Genomic DNA, 16,298 nt, shown 5'->3' on the forward strand with positions numbered 1-16,298 from the left:
AAAACAAAGGTGGTAGAATTTTTTAAAAATGACATAACATTTGTTTTTACTTCATAAGTGTCCATATCTTTTGAGAATTACCGAAAAGTGCATCCTTTTGATGACAGTGACAGTTCAGAAGATGAGGTTGATTGGCAGGATACTGGCCACGATCCCTACAAAGCAGGTAGTTTGTGGAATCAAAACATTTCAAGGAATCTCATGATTAATGAAGATTTTTAGTTTTCGAAAATAAGGTCTTATTGTGTTGTCTACTTGATTGTTTAATAAAAAGTAAGCAGTGAAGCACCTGTGTTTTATTAATACTAGAATATTTGATTAGTATACATTATAAAGGTATAAATATGACCTTAGCAAAATGTGAATTCTTGAACCACAGGATTTGGTCTACATCTATAGTAAAAGGTAGGAAGGAAAACAGGATAATCCCAGTTTGAATAAATTTAATTTATGAGGAGTATTGGATCGATCAAGCTTCTCAAGAGGAGAGAGCAGTTTTTTAAAGATCTGTGAATGTGCTATGTGTTCCTTAGTAAAATTTATTAACTATTCTGTAGTGTGTAGTAACAAAAATAGCTTCCTTGAATGTGTTCTTATTTAAATAATATAAAGCTGAATCAGACTTTCTCAAGGTGAACAACTGTCTAAGCATAGTGTCATTGGGATTTCAGAGCAAGCAAAACCCAGAAAAGTCCAGTTGCTTCTTGAAAAAGCACCTTTGACCAGATGTCATACTGGTGGTCCAACCATGATTTAGAAATAACCTGGATGACTGAGAATCTCCAGTTACTGATTGATACAAACATCCATTCCATGGTTTAGAGAGTAAGTGTAACACAGCTGTATAAACAAAACTGCTTCTGTGGAGTCTTTGATGCTCTGTGTCTATGACAGGGGTCCCCAAACTTGGCAACTTTAAGACTTGTGGACTTCAATTCCCAGAATTCCTCAGCCAGCATAGCTGCCAAGTTTCGAGAACTCTTATCTAATGAGCTTTGGGTGTCTTTCTTCAAAACAAAAAAACCCCAAAACCCGCTTTTGTTTTGAAGCCACTTTTGCAACCCGATGGACGTTTATTCAGTTGCTTCCTGATCTTGCATCTAATCAAGCTCGGAGACGACTCAAGCCGAAGAAGGACGCTATTTTTTAAGAAAACATTTTCCGAAACGTCAAAGCCTCTTGAAACGATTGCAAGCAACAGGGAGGAGCGAGAGAGGAGGGCGGGATCAATGGCGTCAAGAGGGCGGGGTGGGAGGAGGGAAGCGACCTTTTTCCAAAAGAGGAAATAGCTCAGCCGCCGGGCAGGAACTTGGCTTTGGAGCCAATGAACAGCCGCCGCCGACGCTTAGGAGGCGGGACAAACTTCGGGGAAGTTCCTGAAGCCGGAAAGAGATTCATTCCATTAGGAGTCGCTTGTGCTCTCCGCTCGGTTCGGCTGGTTTTTTCCTCTCTTGCGTGCCTTTCGGGTTTGCTTCCTTCTCCGCCCAACATGGACCCCGTTGGTGTCGCTGCTGTCATCCCTGCCGCTGAAGCGAGTCCCAGTCCGGCCTGGCCTCAAAGCAAGGTGCGTGATGCGGGACTTCCCCACATCTGGATTTGGTTGAGGGGGGGACGGGAACGGCTGTTTTGAACGCGTGGAACGCTGGACGCGAACTGTTCCGCCGGGACGAAACGTTGACGTTCGCAGCCTTCGTGCCTGTGGAGGGGCCGCCGCGTTTCTCCACGGAGTTCTTTGGCTCCAAGCCTCAGCCAGCCGAAAACCTTGGCTTTGATTCCCGGAGATGGAGGACCTGAGTCTTTAGGCCCCGCTGGCTTCGGGGTTTCCCTCTCCCTTGTTAGTCCTGTAGAGGAGCCATCTTTTTCTGCCCCTTCGCAGTTGATTAATAACCTGGTATTCAACAGGTGCAACTTAGCTTAGTATAAAGCAGGGTGTCCAACCTTGGCAACTTTAAGACTTAGTGACTTCAACTCCCAGAATTCCTCAGCCAGCAAAGCTGGCTGAGGAATTCTGGGAGTTGAAGTCCACAAGTCTTAAAGTTGCCAAGGTTGGACACCCCTGGTATAAAGGTTACCTGTCTTTTTCTGTCACATTTAAGGCTCCCAAAGGCAATAAGGGAAAGGTATATCTTTCATCTTTTACTCTTGGTAATAATAAAAGCATTCACGTCTCAGGGAAGACAAATCCTAAGGCTCCCAGTGGCCACCAGGAAATCTGAGTTGGCCTTATAATTCTGCTTAATTCTGAGCTCATTTGGGGCTTTCTTATCCCAGTGTTTGGGGAAGGGAGGGGGAGTGGATTGGATCTAGAATGTCACAGTAATATCTAAAGGACTTGGATTATAATTATCCTCAAGCCTTAACTTCACCTTTAGTGTCCCATTACAAAAAATGGAATGGAGAAAGAAAAATGGATGCTGCTTTAAATTGGAGGAAAAGTGGATATAAAGAGAAGAACCCTTTGTATTATTTAGAATCTCATCCCACTACTTCAGTAACTTTCTTTTAAATAAAAATGTAATATTTGAGATAATGGGCTGTTGTATTTTTTTCAGAGAAAAATTAGATTTCTGTCTAATCTTATTCTTTCTTATGCATTCAAGTTTTAAAAAGTTTAAAATTAACAAGCAACAAGAAACTCTTTGGCTTATAAATAAACTTTTGGGTGTATTTTATAGATTTTTGGCTGCTAATCATGAAACTAACCTGTAATTTAACTTATTTCATGCTGTTTTATATAAATCTTCTGTTTTTACAATTTCTTAGATATATTTCAAATTTATTATTTTTTGTTTGTGTCATAAGATACTTTGTGTTGCTCATGCATGTCCAGGCATGCAGTCAGCATATTGCATAACATTTCTGGATCTAGTACAACTTGGGCATGCCTAGGCATGCTGAGGCTGTATGGATGCTGTCTGTATGGATGCTATAAAAGCAGCACATGTGCCATTTTGTTATCAATTTCCATGTATTTTGATGCAATTGTTTGAAGGCTTAGCATTGTCTATGTACATGTAATTTACATAACAAGCCAATTATAGACTTGTGGTGAGTACACGTTTAAGCCTTAAAAACCATGACTGCAGTTGTTAAGAAAGCATATAACCTGTATTTTGGTTGTGGGATTGATGATTGAGAGAAGGCCTGAATTCCTCCCATTTCTGCAGCATGTCAGAAACATTATGTATTATTCGTCATTAAAAGTTAATTTCATATTTTGCAAAATCCCAATGTTATACATGCATTCTGAAATTATTAAAAGTTTTTCAAGAAGCAAAACTTTTGAAAAAAAATGTCCATTGTAATTTATATTCTGAAAAGTAGTGGCAAAATAAATGTTTTTCTTAATTGTCAGGTTTCTTTGTATACGTATGAAATATGTGTGATGGAATCTCTGGTGAGATTCTTACAATATAGTTGATCAACAATAAAATGTCTATTTGGGACTATTCCTGGTGGCTGATACGGTTGCTTGTACCTGGCGTTATATCTTCTGTTGATCAATGCAATATTTTGTCTTTGCAGTGCCCATGGGGGACTCCTGAAAACACTACAATATCATGTTCTCTTGTTGATGTCATGAGTGAAGAGCTAGCTAAAGAGCTGCAGTTGGAAGAAGAAAGTGCTGCTTTTCCAAAAGTAGTATCGTAAGTTGAATAGATTTCCATTTCCATATGGTATTTATATGTAATTGGCACAGTATTTGCAATTTTATATGCTCTGTCTTGTAAGTTTTTTAAATCATTGAAATGTCTAAATAAATACAGATCATACATCAATACATACAAAAGCGGTAATAACATCGGTTTCTACTATTTTAGAGTTTTTCCCCCCACTTGTAGCAGAAAGCTTGCAGCTTTCCTTGCTACTACCATAATTGTAGCCTTCTGTAGTCTTATAGCTAGTAAGATTACCACAACTTCACATGTCGTAAGCATTTCTCCAAGGAAGAGGATAAGCTGCTTCCATTCTTTGAAGAAGTTTTATTCCAAATGGAAGGAATGTTATCCGATTATTCACTCACAATTGCATTCTACAGTTGTATCACCTTGTGTTTATTGGAAAAGAGGAAATATTTCTTGTGCCATGGGCATTCATTTGTAATATATAGGGAAGATGGCAACCTGAGTTCTTTCATCTAACACAATTGTTTTCTAAAAGGAAGAAGTAGCTCTTTCTGCTCTCTTAACAAAACCCCTGTACAGTGTGAACACTATCACTTCATTCTCTTTAAATAGAGAACAATTTCAAGTAGGGAGAAACATGCAGGGAAAGAGATATCTGCTATTACAATTTATAATTTTCATCAAAGGAAACTCAGTTCTTTACCTCTGCATATGAAAGACCTACTAGAAATGGCCTAATTTTTCCATTGAATGAATATAACTTGATTACCTAGCCATGCAATTTATTTAGCCCATCATTTATTTAATCTTCTGGTAGAGTCAAAGACTTCAAAATGGCTCATTATGGAAAAAGATCTTGTAAATGTAATTGTTTCCTGTATTTGGGGGCAGCTTCACTCTAATAGTCTACCGTGCAGTTCTTTGTAGTTCTTTGTAGTAGTCCAAATGTCATTAATATTTCATTCAGTATAGCAGTATTCCTTCTGCATCAGTTGGGTTATATTCATGCTGTTTGAAATTTAAAGTCTTCACTTAGGGTTACAAAAGAAACTATACTATCCTTTGATTTTGTATTAATGGCTGCTATTCAACAATATAGAAATAACAAATCTGAGCTGGTATTGCTTTGTTGTTCTTAATGTTTTATTTTGTCATATTACACCCAGCATTATTGATAGACCCTTCATTAGTGGAGAGAATGTTGATACTTCCAGTGACCTTATGCTGGCACAGATGCTGCAAATGGAATTTGATAGAGAATATGATGCCCAACTTCGGCGTGAAGAAAAAAAGTTCAACGGCGATAGCAAAGGTTACCTCACATTTGTCATAACTCCTTTGTTAGATTAAAGTTTATTTCTCATTTATCTTTGTCTTAATCTTCAAAAAACAAAGGTGGTAGAATTTTTTAAAAATGACATAACATTTGTTTTTACTTCATAAGTGTCCATATCTTTTGAGAATTACCGAAAAGTGCATCCTTTTGATGACAGTGACAGTTCAGAAGATGAGGTTGATTGGCAGGATACTCGTCACGATCCCTACAAAGCAGGTAGTTTGTGGAATCAAAACATTTCAAGGAATCTCATGATTAATGAAGATTTTTAGTTTTCGGAAATAAGGTCTTATTGTGTTGTCTACTTGATTGTTTAATAAAAAGTAAGCAGTGAAGCACCTGTGTTTTATTAATACTAGAATATTTGATTAGTATACATTATAAAGGTATAAATATGACCTTAGCAAAATGTGAATTCTTGAACCACAGGATTTGGTCTACATCTATAGTAAAAGGTAGGAAGGAAAACAGGGATAATCCCAGTTTGAATAAATTTAATTTATGAGGAGTATTGGATCGATCAAGCTTCTCAAGAGGAGAGAGCAGTTTTTTAAAGATCTGTGAATGTGCTATGTGTTCCTTAGTAAAATTTATTAACTATTCTGTAGTGTGTAGTAACAAAAATAGCTTCCTTGAATGTGTTCTTATTTAAATAATATAAAGCTGAATCAGACTTTCTCAAGGTGAACAACTGTCTAAGCATAGTGTCATTGGGATTTCAGAGCATAGAAGAATGTGTAAACTATGACTAAAGAAATGGTAACATACTACTTGCTTTTGGGATACTATACATTTAAATGTAATGTTCTGCTTATTTATAGATAAACCTACAACTACTCCAAAAAAGGGCTTTATAGGAAAAGGAAAAGATATAACCACCAAGCATGATGAAGTTGTATGTGGACGAAAGAACACAGCACGAATGGAAAACGTAAGTTCTCCTAGACCAGGGATGTCATACTGGTGGTCCACGCAGGCCACAACTCCATGAAGGGGAAAAACATCTTGAAACATCACATGACAGCAGTGTGATGCCGTGAGTTTGACACCTATGTCCTAGACCTAACTATTCTGTTAATGTAGCCATTGTGAAGGGAGTAGTCACCTTTTAATCCCCTTATTTAAGAGAGGCTCTTACAGTGATTTAGAAATATCACTAGTATGAATTCCTCCTTCATAATTAACAAAAAAGAAAAGAAACACAAATTTATATATTAGTTCTTAAAATTAGAAATTAGTTGAGATGTTCTGTTAAAATGTTGGCATGGGTAGAGAATGGTTCTGTTTCAGCAACAGGAATGAAATAAGTTCATTTTTACCCTAATGTAGAGTGGATTAATTAGAATATCAACTAACCACCACAAACTATAAAAAAAAATGGAAAATACAATTTAAAACTTAAGATACATAAGACAATAAATAATTAAAACAAAGAAATTTAGAGATTTAAGTTTTGACATCTTTTCTAATTGTGGAAAGAGTAAGGCTCAATTGCACTTACAAAGTCATGAGCAGTGCAGTGAAGGCAGAGCATGTATATGCATAAGTTTTCTGCGTGTGAAAAATGGATGACTATAAACCAGAATACCTCCAAAAGAACTTCTACTCGTCCCCTTCTTAGTGTGTCTATGGGTTCAAAATCAAGTTGTCCCTTAGACTGTAAGGCTAACATTACACTTGTGTCTTTTTCCAAAATTTAAATTTGGTTTTAAATTTAAAATTGAATAAATAAATGGGGAGCATACCTAGAATTATTTAATCTCAGTAATTTCAGTGATTCAGCTCTGAATATATCAGCATGTAGATTCATTTTTATTTAAAATAATGATGAAAGCTAGTTGCTTATCAATTTACATCTTTGTTTGCAGTTTGCACCAGAATTTCAAGTTGGTGATGGAATTGGTATGGATTTAAAATTATCCAATCATGTCTTCAATGCCTTAAAGCGGCATGCATACTCTGAGGAACGCCGGAGTGCCAGGCTCCATGAGAAAAAGGAACATTCTACTGCTGTGCGTCTTGGTGACTTGATCAAATGAAATAGTTTTATATTTCCCTAGTGACTCTATAATCAAATGAAAGAGTTATCAAATGCTTGGTTTGGTAAAGCAGAGGGTTTACAAATAATTAAGTTTATATGAAGGAACTAAGAATTCAATAATAGAATAGTGGCATTGTTATAGAATCATAAATTTGGTGGTCCCCCAGAGGTCATGGAATCCAACCCTTGTTTAGTACGGGAGCTGCTAAAATATTTTAAACAGATGCTATCCAGCCTCTTAGAAAACCTCCAGTGAAGGGGGAATATGTATCTGGCTATTCTTGCGTTTCTTTATCTCCAGAATTCTTAGCCTCAGACCTTAATGCATTACATGCAGGGTGTTTGCCACTCTTGCTTTTTCTCTAGTTTAATGCACTTCCAGTGCGAGTCTTTGTCATGTACCCATGTGAGTAAAGTAATTAATGTGGGTAACACCATCTGTGTTTGAAGAATAACATCATCTACAGGGTCAGTAGTTTACTTCCAGGATCCTATTCTCTTTTATGTCATTACCCAACTGGAAAGATTGAAGAAAACATTAGTTGCACTCACTCTTTGGAATTCCATTCAAAATCATCTTTGGCATCGTTGCTTGTCTCCACATGTTTTATTAAAAGACATTAGTTATCAGACTGTTTATCAATTCTGGATACAAGCATCTGAAAGACATTTCACTTCCCATGAATTCTCCACATTATAGCTTTGGTTCCTGTTAGTAGGGAATTGCCCACTATCAACACAATTTCTATGATCCTGAGACACTGATCAAAATAGTTTTCATTTTTGGCACTCCTGTAAATTAGAACTTTTTGTTATTTGAACCAGTCAACAAATTTAAGAAAACACATATTTGCAAAATAATTGGCCTGGGTTAATAACAAGATACTCAATTTTTTTATTGTGTAGGAAAAAGCTGTAGATCCTAAAACTCGTCTGCTTCTGTACAAGATGGTCAATTCTGGATTGCTCGATACCATCACTGGATGCATAAGTACAGGAAAAGAGTCTGTGGTGTTCCATGCATATGGAGGAAGGTATATTGTGGTATTGATAATCCCTAAGAATATTTTTTTAGAGCAGTGCAGTATTTTAAATAATAAGTGCAATGGAACTGTCTTGCATCTACCTGCTCCCAGTCCTTTGCATAATGATTGATTAAGGTATATTATGCAATGAAATGTTAACATAGATCCATTATTTATATCTTTAAATTTAGGTTCCAAAGGTACTTTTTCAAGAGGTGAAACGTCTTCAAAGAAAACCAGAAAGTCCAGTTGCCTCTTGAAAAAGCACCCTTGGGACAATATATGACCTGGATGACTGAGAATCTCCATAGACTTTAAATTTAAGTTACCTGTAAAAGTAGCATACAATAATGTAGCAGGTATTACATATTTCAAAGCTATGTGATAGTACAATATTGACATATTTGAATAATACAAATATTCCAGTCATCTGTCTTTTAATTTGCAGCTTTTAAAAAATGAGTTTGTATGACGTATGTCTAAACAGTGCTTTGTTTTTTTTCTAAAGTTTGGATGAAGAAATCAAATCAGTTCCTTCAGAATGTGCTATAAAAGTATTTAAAACTACTCTTAATGAATTTAAGAACCGTGAAAAATATATCAAGGATGACTACAGATTTAGAGAACGTTTCAGCAAACTGAATCCACGAAAAATTATCCGCATGTGGGCTGAAAAAGAAATGCACAACCTAACAAGGTACAGAAGTGTGTGTGTGTGCAGGAATTTTTAGTACTTGATTGGTTTTAGTGTTGTGTCAAATGTTAATTCTATAATACTATGACAGTAACTTTTTAATTCTACGAATATATTTTGGGATTCAGAAATAGTTAGCAATTATGAAACCTAACTGATTATAGCCCATCAATCAATAAATATCAAAAGGTTTTTTTAAAAAAATATGAATTGCTTTTACAAACCGTACTAATTCCTGAATAAAATTAATTACCACAGGGTTTTTCAAATAATATCCCCACCCCCCCAAAAATTGAATTTGTTCCACTCAATCTCAGGCATCGCAGGAAGGAGTTTGGCTGCAATTCTGTTTTGCCTGTACAATTCATATCAGGATTGTATAGGTGGAATGGGAGTCCTGTTGAAACTCACTCTTGGATTTGCTCCTCACTTTGTCTGGGCAAGCCAGTTGCAGGTTGCTCAGAGCAGATTTTTCCAGCGCCTGCACAAATTATATTAACTACCGTATTAGCTATTCCATTTCCTCTTGTTTAAACTCTTGGGGAGTTGGAACTCTCAGTTTGAGAAACCCTGAATTATGTTAAAGATAATGGACTTCATAATTAGACACTCATCAACATACTAATGTTGTTTTTCTTCTTAATAGAATGCAGAAGGCAGGCATTCGTTGTCCACAAGTCGTTAGCCTAAAAAAGCATGTCTTAGTCATGTCTTTCATTGGTCAGGATCAAGTCCCAGCTCCTAAACTAAAAGAAGTAAAACTCAGCAGTGAAGATATGAAAAATGCCTACTATCAAGTTCTTCATGTAAGATCATTGTTATATGAAAATAGATCCAGTGTTACAGAAGCAAGCTTGTGCTTGCAGAGTGATATTTTCCTCCTCCTATTTTATACCTCATGCACGTTCAAGCAAATTTGTTTCTGAGAACCTTCTTAACACTATAGGGCAAGGGTGTTAAACTTGATTTCATTGAGGGCCGCATCAGGGTTGTGTTTGACCTCAGGGGGCCGGTTTAACCTCGGGCTGTGTGGCCAGGGTAAACGTGGCCAGCTCGATGTAACTCATCAAGGATCCATTTTCAGCCGCAACAGCCCCCTGCAGCCCTCTGCCAGCGAAAAGGGAGCTTGGGAGGGCTCTCAAGCTCCTTTTTCACTGGCAGAGGCACCGTGGACCGGTCCTTTGCTGCTTCCAGGACGGGCCCGTGGGCCAGATCTAAGCGCCCTGTGGGCCGGATCCAGCCCCCAGGCCTTAAGTTTGACACCCCTACTGTAGGGCATTTGATGGGAAAGGTGGAATCCATTATATCAGTGGTGTCTCTTTGGCTTATTGATGAATATCACATGTTACAATGTCTTGTCTGTTTTGACTGACATATGTTACAATAATGATGAATAATTGGCACCGATGCAGAATTTGAGGTAAAGCAAGTACTCAATGAACTAGGATAATGAAAAGCATTCAAATGGGAAGCATTCCATCTTACAACACTGCAGCAACATTGTCCACTGGAAGGCCTGGAAGAGCTACTTAAAAAGGTTTCATAGGTTGTGTGCTATACATGAACAGACAGACAGCAGGTCTTCTAGGAATGTTGGCAAAAATGGTTTTGCGCAAACCTGCAGAGACAAATTCTTTCCAAGCAACTACATACCAGACTTTCCAGAGGATGTAGCAGACCCTTCCCAAGGCCTTAGTACTTTATGCAGACATTAAGAGGCCTTGGGAAGGGTCTGCAGCTACCTCAACTGGGCATACATTGTCAGCAAAGGGACAAGTGGCAAAGGTCAGCAAGGTGGAGGTGGCGGTGGCAAAAGCAGAGGAATGCAGGGCCTGAGGTATTGTAAAGGGCCATCAGCTGCCTTGACTGAGCACGCTTCATCAGCATGGGTGAAGAATCAGCTGGAGGTGGTAGACGTGAAAATTGGGAAGCAGAGTAGCAGGGGTGGTAGAGTGTAAGGCAGCAAAAAAAGAAGTGATGATGGGTGGGAAATAGGTGGGGAGTACACATTGAGGCCATAAATACAGATGGGCTGCCAAGCATGGGAAGTTTGATTACATGAACCTGGGGGTGCTTCAGTAGTCATAATTTCGAGGATTTGATATCATTGTAAGTAGCATTTGTTTAGCACTGTCGTACCTTTGAATGGTCAGTGAATGAATGGTCATTAAACAAGGACTACATGTACCAAAGCATTTCTTAGAATGCTCTCAACAGTCCTAGGGTAAACTATGAAATTAAAAATAAGTGATAAAGCTCGTAGCATTGAATGGAAAATAAAGCAACCTTTTCCAATATAATGCTTTTCCAATCACAGATCAGAGAATCATGGAATCACTGAACGTTGAAGGCACTGATTTTGAGAATCTGTTTAGAATTACAGATGTTCTAGCTAGTAGGAGCTGGCTTTGGGAGAAAATAATGAGTAGGGTACTTTTAAATATATCTGTCAGAAATACAGAGTTAAACTAATTGCAAGTCAGTCAAGATTGACTGAGTCAATGTCAACTCTTAACAACCACATAGATTTTTCTAAGATAATGTAATTGGGATGAATATTCCGAGCTTTATTATTTAGCTATATTTTTGTTTTTGAAAAATAGTTTTCTTCAAAATTCTTTCATACCCTCATTCCTCTTTAGAATCCTTGCCTTAGCACCTCAATGGAGCCCAAAATTTCCATGGCTAAGCAAGACAGTTTTAAGTGAGTTTTGCCCCATTTTAGGATCCTTTTTGGCACATTTGTTAAGTGAATCACTGCAGTTATTAAATTGGTTTACATGATTGTAAAGTGAACTTTACATGATTGTAAAGTGAATTTGGCTTCCCCATTGACTTGGCTTGTCAGAAGGTTGTAAAGGGTGATCCCATGACTCCTGGACACTGCAACCATCACATGTCATTTGCCAAACTTTTTTGATCACATGACCATGGAGTGCTGCAATGGTCATAAGTGTGAAAAACGGTCAAGTCACTTTTTTCAGTGCCATTTGTAACTGAAAATTGCAATGAATGGTTTTGAGTCAAAAACTATCTGTATCTGTTATGTCAGATCATTTAAGACATATAATGTGTTGCACTGTACTATATTATCCTATCCTGAATTATAACGTATTATATTTGATTTCTATTGCCACCCATCTCAACAAGTAACCCTGGGTGTTATAAATCATAGAATATAAAAACAAATTAAAATAATTAAAACAACATAATATATACATATAGCACTAAGTAGAACTGTAACCAAGGATGTTAATACAGCCAAGAAACAGGATTGTTTCTTGGCTGTATTGAATTGAAGACAGACAGACAGATGGGGGAGGGAGAGTCATATATATATATATATATATATATATATATATATATATATATATGTATATATGTATATATGTATGTATGTATGTATGTATTGAAATTTTTATTTGTGTTATATTCCAAAAATATTACTTGCTGTTTTCTTCCAGATGATGCAACAGTTATATAAGGAGTGTAATTTAGTGCATGCTGATCTGAGTGAGTACAACATGTTGTGGCATAGAGGACAGGTAAGCTAATTTTAAATGGAAGATGATAATTTGAAATGGACCTTTCAATATTTTTCTTAGCATACTCAAGCTGTAATTTTTTTTGCAGGTCTGGTTAATTGATGTTAGTCAATCTGTGGATCCAAGACATCCTCATGGACTTCAATTCCTGTTCAGAGATTGCAGGAATGTTTCACAAGTAAGATTTCTTCCTATCTCAGTCTCCAATAATCAGACCTATAGAATTGCGTTAGAATAGTTAGTTTATGAAACAAGTTTTCTCAGCAAAAATACCGAGTTATATGCAAAAGTTTTGGAACCCCTGGTCAAATTGTACATTTCAGTTAATCCCTTACTGGTACAAATAGACACAACTTTTGTGTACATAAAATTAAGCACAAGATGTTTCTGAAAATTCGAATCCATACTTATTTTGTTGTTCAGTTTACAGATTTCAGCTAAGAAAATAGTGTATATGGCAAATGCAAAAGTTTGGACACACTTTTATTCTAGTCAGAAGTAAAAGCATCCAAACATTTCTTGTAACCAGCTAAACATATTTCTGTCCTTGCTTTTGGAACTTTTCCCACTCTTCTTGACACAATTTTTTTTTAAAAAAAAATATTCTTAGATCTTCCATACACTGCATGTTTGAAGTATCTGCATAGATTATCAATAGTATTCAAGCCTGGATACCATGAAGGCTATTCCAAAACTTTTATTTCTTGTTAATACTTCATGATTGATTTGGAGATACATTTCAAAACATTGTCCTACTGAAATATCCACTCTCTTTTCAGCTTCAAGCCCTTTCTTACTTGCCATAATTATGTTTTGTAAAATACATGTATTTTTTCTCATTGGGGGTCTAAATGTGAAATTGTCGACGTAGAAACAACTTGCATGTTCGGCTTAAGAACTATTATTGCAAATTCATAAATTCACAAACAATTACATACTAGAAAACTTACATATCTGGGTACCTAATAGATCTTTTTTTTTACTTTTATTAAAAGTTCTTTCAGAAAAGTGGTGTACCTGATGTACTCAATGAGCGAGAACTCTTCAATGCTGTTTCAGAATTAAACATTGCAGCTGAAAATGAGGCAGATTTTTTAGCTCAGGTAAGAGTATTTTGCTTGCTTATTTTTAATAAAGGATGACTTTTCATAAACAAGATTTTATTCTAGGAATATTCTAGGAAGCTCTGTGCTTGTTTAAGAAGAATTTAAAACATGATTTGGAATAATTTAGGAGAAGCAGTAACAGTTTGGAAAGTAATTTCAGACTCAAAGTATTGTGCTGTTATCTGCCTTAGCAATACCAAGCTCTTCTGAAGAAAATAAGATGACAGACCCAATGTCAATAATTCTTATGGCAGGTTTTGGCGTGTTTTTTTGAAGGGATGGTTCCTTATAATAACAACATTCACTTTATTGCAATTTAGTACTTGGTGTTTGAGACATTTGAGGCGATAGGGATGAAAAATACCATTTATATAGTCCTTTAGAAAATCAACAGATGTCAGTAGCTTTTTAATTTAGTAACTTGAATCCAAACATGCTTTATTTAGTAACTTGAATCCAAACATATGCTTTATATGTTAAGTTTAGTACTAACCTCTTATTTAGAACAGAAAATCTTTCCGCCATATCAGAAACTGCTTTACAGACATTTCTGCTTCAATAATAATTGCCATGTAGTGGAGAAGACAGAAGGTTGCTTTTTTGAGAAAGCAAAAAGTTCTAATGGTACAAATAAATTAATTATGTGCTGTTTTTTAAATGCCAACAAAATGTACCTAATTCTTCAGGTGAGAGCATTAGCTGAATTATTAGAGTGCTGAAGCAAGAGTTTCCTAAAGCATAAAATCAAAAAAGTTACAAACCTGTTTTCACATCCAATAGATATTGTCTGGTTTTGCAAGAAGAAAGATGGTAACCCATGATCCTAATAACTGTCACTGAAACAGGAAGTTAATTCAGCAGAATTCAGTTTATGTTTGTGTATTGTATGAACTGTGGTAATGTGATAAAGTATAATCTTCATTTGTAATTTGATAACAAACACTGAAAACGCAACTTCAACAAAACAGTTTCAAATCATGTGGGAGTGCTACATAGTTCTTGATCTTTACATATGTCTTCTTTACAGATTGACACTTTGGAGAAGATTAATGAAGATCACGTAGAAAATCATGGGAAAAAAGCATTTTTATTTACACATGGTGATGGAGACCCACCAACACTTTATAAAGAATAGCACTTTGCATTGATCTTAAATATTTTTTTGGTATCTAAAATTTAGAGCAGTGATTAAAAGTCAACCTGCCAAAGGCAATGGGGTACAGTATGCTCAGATGCTGTAAATGGAACATTCAGGGAATGTACACTGGTGCTTTGATGTATTTTAGAAAAGTCCACAATTAGTCCATTGGAACTTCATTGCATACCTTTGTAACGATGAAAATAATTTCATTTTCTGTTAAGTCAGATTTTCAGTAGCAAAGTATGTGTGATATAAGATTTCAAAACAACGTAATACCTTCAGATTTAAACACAAGTATTACACATATGAAGGTAAGAAAGATAGGTGGTCTTTCCCTTGCCTCCCTTGTTTCTTGTTCTTAAATATTGATATATATTTGAGATACTGAAAATATGTTTCAGGTTTTAGATATACCTGACATTACATTATTATCAAAAGTTTATTATTTTTACAAGGACTTAGCATGGAAAAATTCTTAATATTTAACAAGCGAAACCTATATTAAACTAAAAACAGTTTAAAACTTTTCTATAATTTTTATACACAGTATAAAAAAATTGGCCTGCAATTTGACTTCAAATTTTAGCTATAATATCTTCAGAAAGGTGTTATTAGATAATCAGTAACAAATATTTAATCTTTTATTACTTAAAATAGTGCTTCAGGGGAAGATAGTTCAATATGTTTAAACAAATTGAATTATGTATGAAATAAGTGGAAAATACACAGCTGAGTTGTCTCATATAAACTTTGAGCTCATTGTAGATTTTCAGTGTTTTCAAAGGATTCAGAGAACATTTCATTTAACAGTTCATTTAACATAGTTTCTTACATGTGTAATATGGTATGACATAGTTTGTACAACCACTTAAAAATAAACCAGCAGAACCAAGTCTGTTTTATCACATTTCTCAGAATGCTGCCTACTTCGTATTTATATGCACAGAGACTGAGAGAATGAAATTTGGATTCATTTGTCATAAAAATTGTCCCTATTGGCTACATGTATTAGTGACAGAACTCCCAAGGCCTGCATTTGTGTTTTTTAGAGAAATAATTTCTTTCTTGCAGTGTAATTACACTTAACTAGATGAGAATTTTAGAAGGCCAGTATAAAGTGAGACAATTCACTGATACAGGTTTCTTTTTTAAATGTGTCCTCCTTTATGTTGCAACAAGATAAAGTTGATGTATAACATTTGTATAATGTTATGGGAGTGAAAAATAAAAGACATCAGATCTTGTTCCTGAATTAGCATCTTTTCTTGTTTTGTGCAGTTGTGTTTCAAAATCAATATTTTGCACTGTCCCAAAGGTGCTTTTTCAAGAGGCAACTGGACTTTCTGGTTTTTCTTTGAAGATGTTTTGCTTCTCACCCAAGAAGCTTCTTCAGGTCTGACTGGATGGTGGGGAATGGAAGGATTTATACTCCTTGCAGACAGCTGGACATTTGCATTCTTTTAGCAAGTCGTTAAGGTCACCTGAGGTTTATCTGTTACATCAGGGTGACCTGAGTGGTGCAAATGGGTGTGCAACTTTCTTGGAACTGTTGAAAGGACTGTGTTGTAGATTGGAGATTAGATGATGTTGTATTCCTTCCCCTCTGTTGAGAGAGGGCTGTTCATTTTTGACATAGATGGCCTCTTTAACCCCTCTTTCAAACCAGTGGTCCCCTCTTGTCGAAAATATGGACTTTGCTGCCTTCAAAAGAATGGCCTGTCTTTTAAATGCAGATGGACTGCAGAATCTAGTCCTGATGTGTTTATTCTCCTGTGTTGTGCCAT

The 16,298-nt window shown here is 36.0% G+C and overlaps 1 protein-coding gene across 1 annotated transcript; it reads left to right on the plus strand.

Moving 5' to 3' along the window:
- The first annotated feature begins 1,348 nt into the window (after nt 1-1,348).
- On the plus strand, nt 1,349-15,766 carry RIOK3 (RIO kinase 3). Its single transcript, XM_087961629.1, has 13 exons — nt 1,349-1,564; nt 3,526-3,647; nt 4,793-4,938; nt 5,071-5,178; nt 5,784-5,893; nt 6,831-6,974; nt 7,910-8,037; nt 8,537-8,725; nt 9,369-9,528; nt 12,187-12,267; nt 12,356-12,445; nt 13,263-13,370; nt 14,401-15,766. The coding sequence occupies exons 1-13, from the start codon at nt 1,490-1,492 to the stop codon at nt 14,506-14,508; spliced, it is 1,569 nt and encodes a 522-aa protein (XP_087817755.1). The 5' UTR covers nt 1,349-1,489; the 3' UTR covers nt 14,509-15,766.
- The last annotated feature ends 532 nt before the right edge of the window (nt 15,767-16,298 follow it).

This window comes from Notechis scutatus, chromosome 3 (assembly GCF_049901735.1).
Source record: "Notechis scutatus isolate UNSWTSFEM ecotype Mainland chromosome 3, rNotScu1.2, whole genome shotgun sequence".
In the NCBI taxonomy this organism is placed as follows: domain Eukaryota; kingdom Metazoa; phylum Chordata; class Lepidosauria; order Squamata; family Elapidae; genus Notechis; species Notechis scutatus.

What these genes read in the sequence shown, in the direction of transcription:
- RIOK3 (XM_087961629.1), top strand. Translation starts at nt 1,490, where the DNA reads ATGGACCCCGTTGGTGTCGCTGCTGTCATCCCTGCCGCTGAAGCGAGT. An exon ending in GTTCAACGGCGATAGCAAAG is followed by an intron (nt 4,939 to 5,070) that starts GTTACCTCACAT and finishes TTACTTCATAAG; the next exon opens with TGTCCATATCTTTTGAGAAT. An exon ending in ACACAGCACGAATGGAAAAC is followed by an intron (nt 5,894 to 6,830) that starts GTAAGTTCTCCT and finishes CTTTGTTTGCAG; the next exon opens with TTTGCACCAGAATTTCAAGT.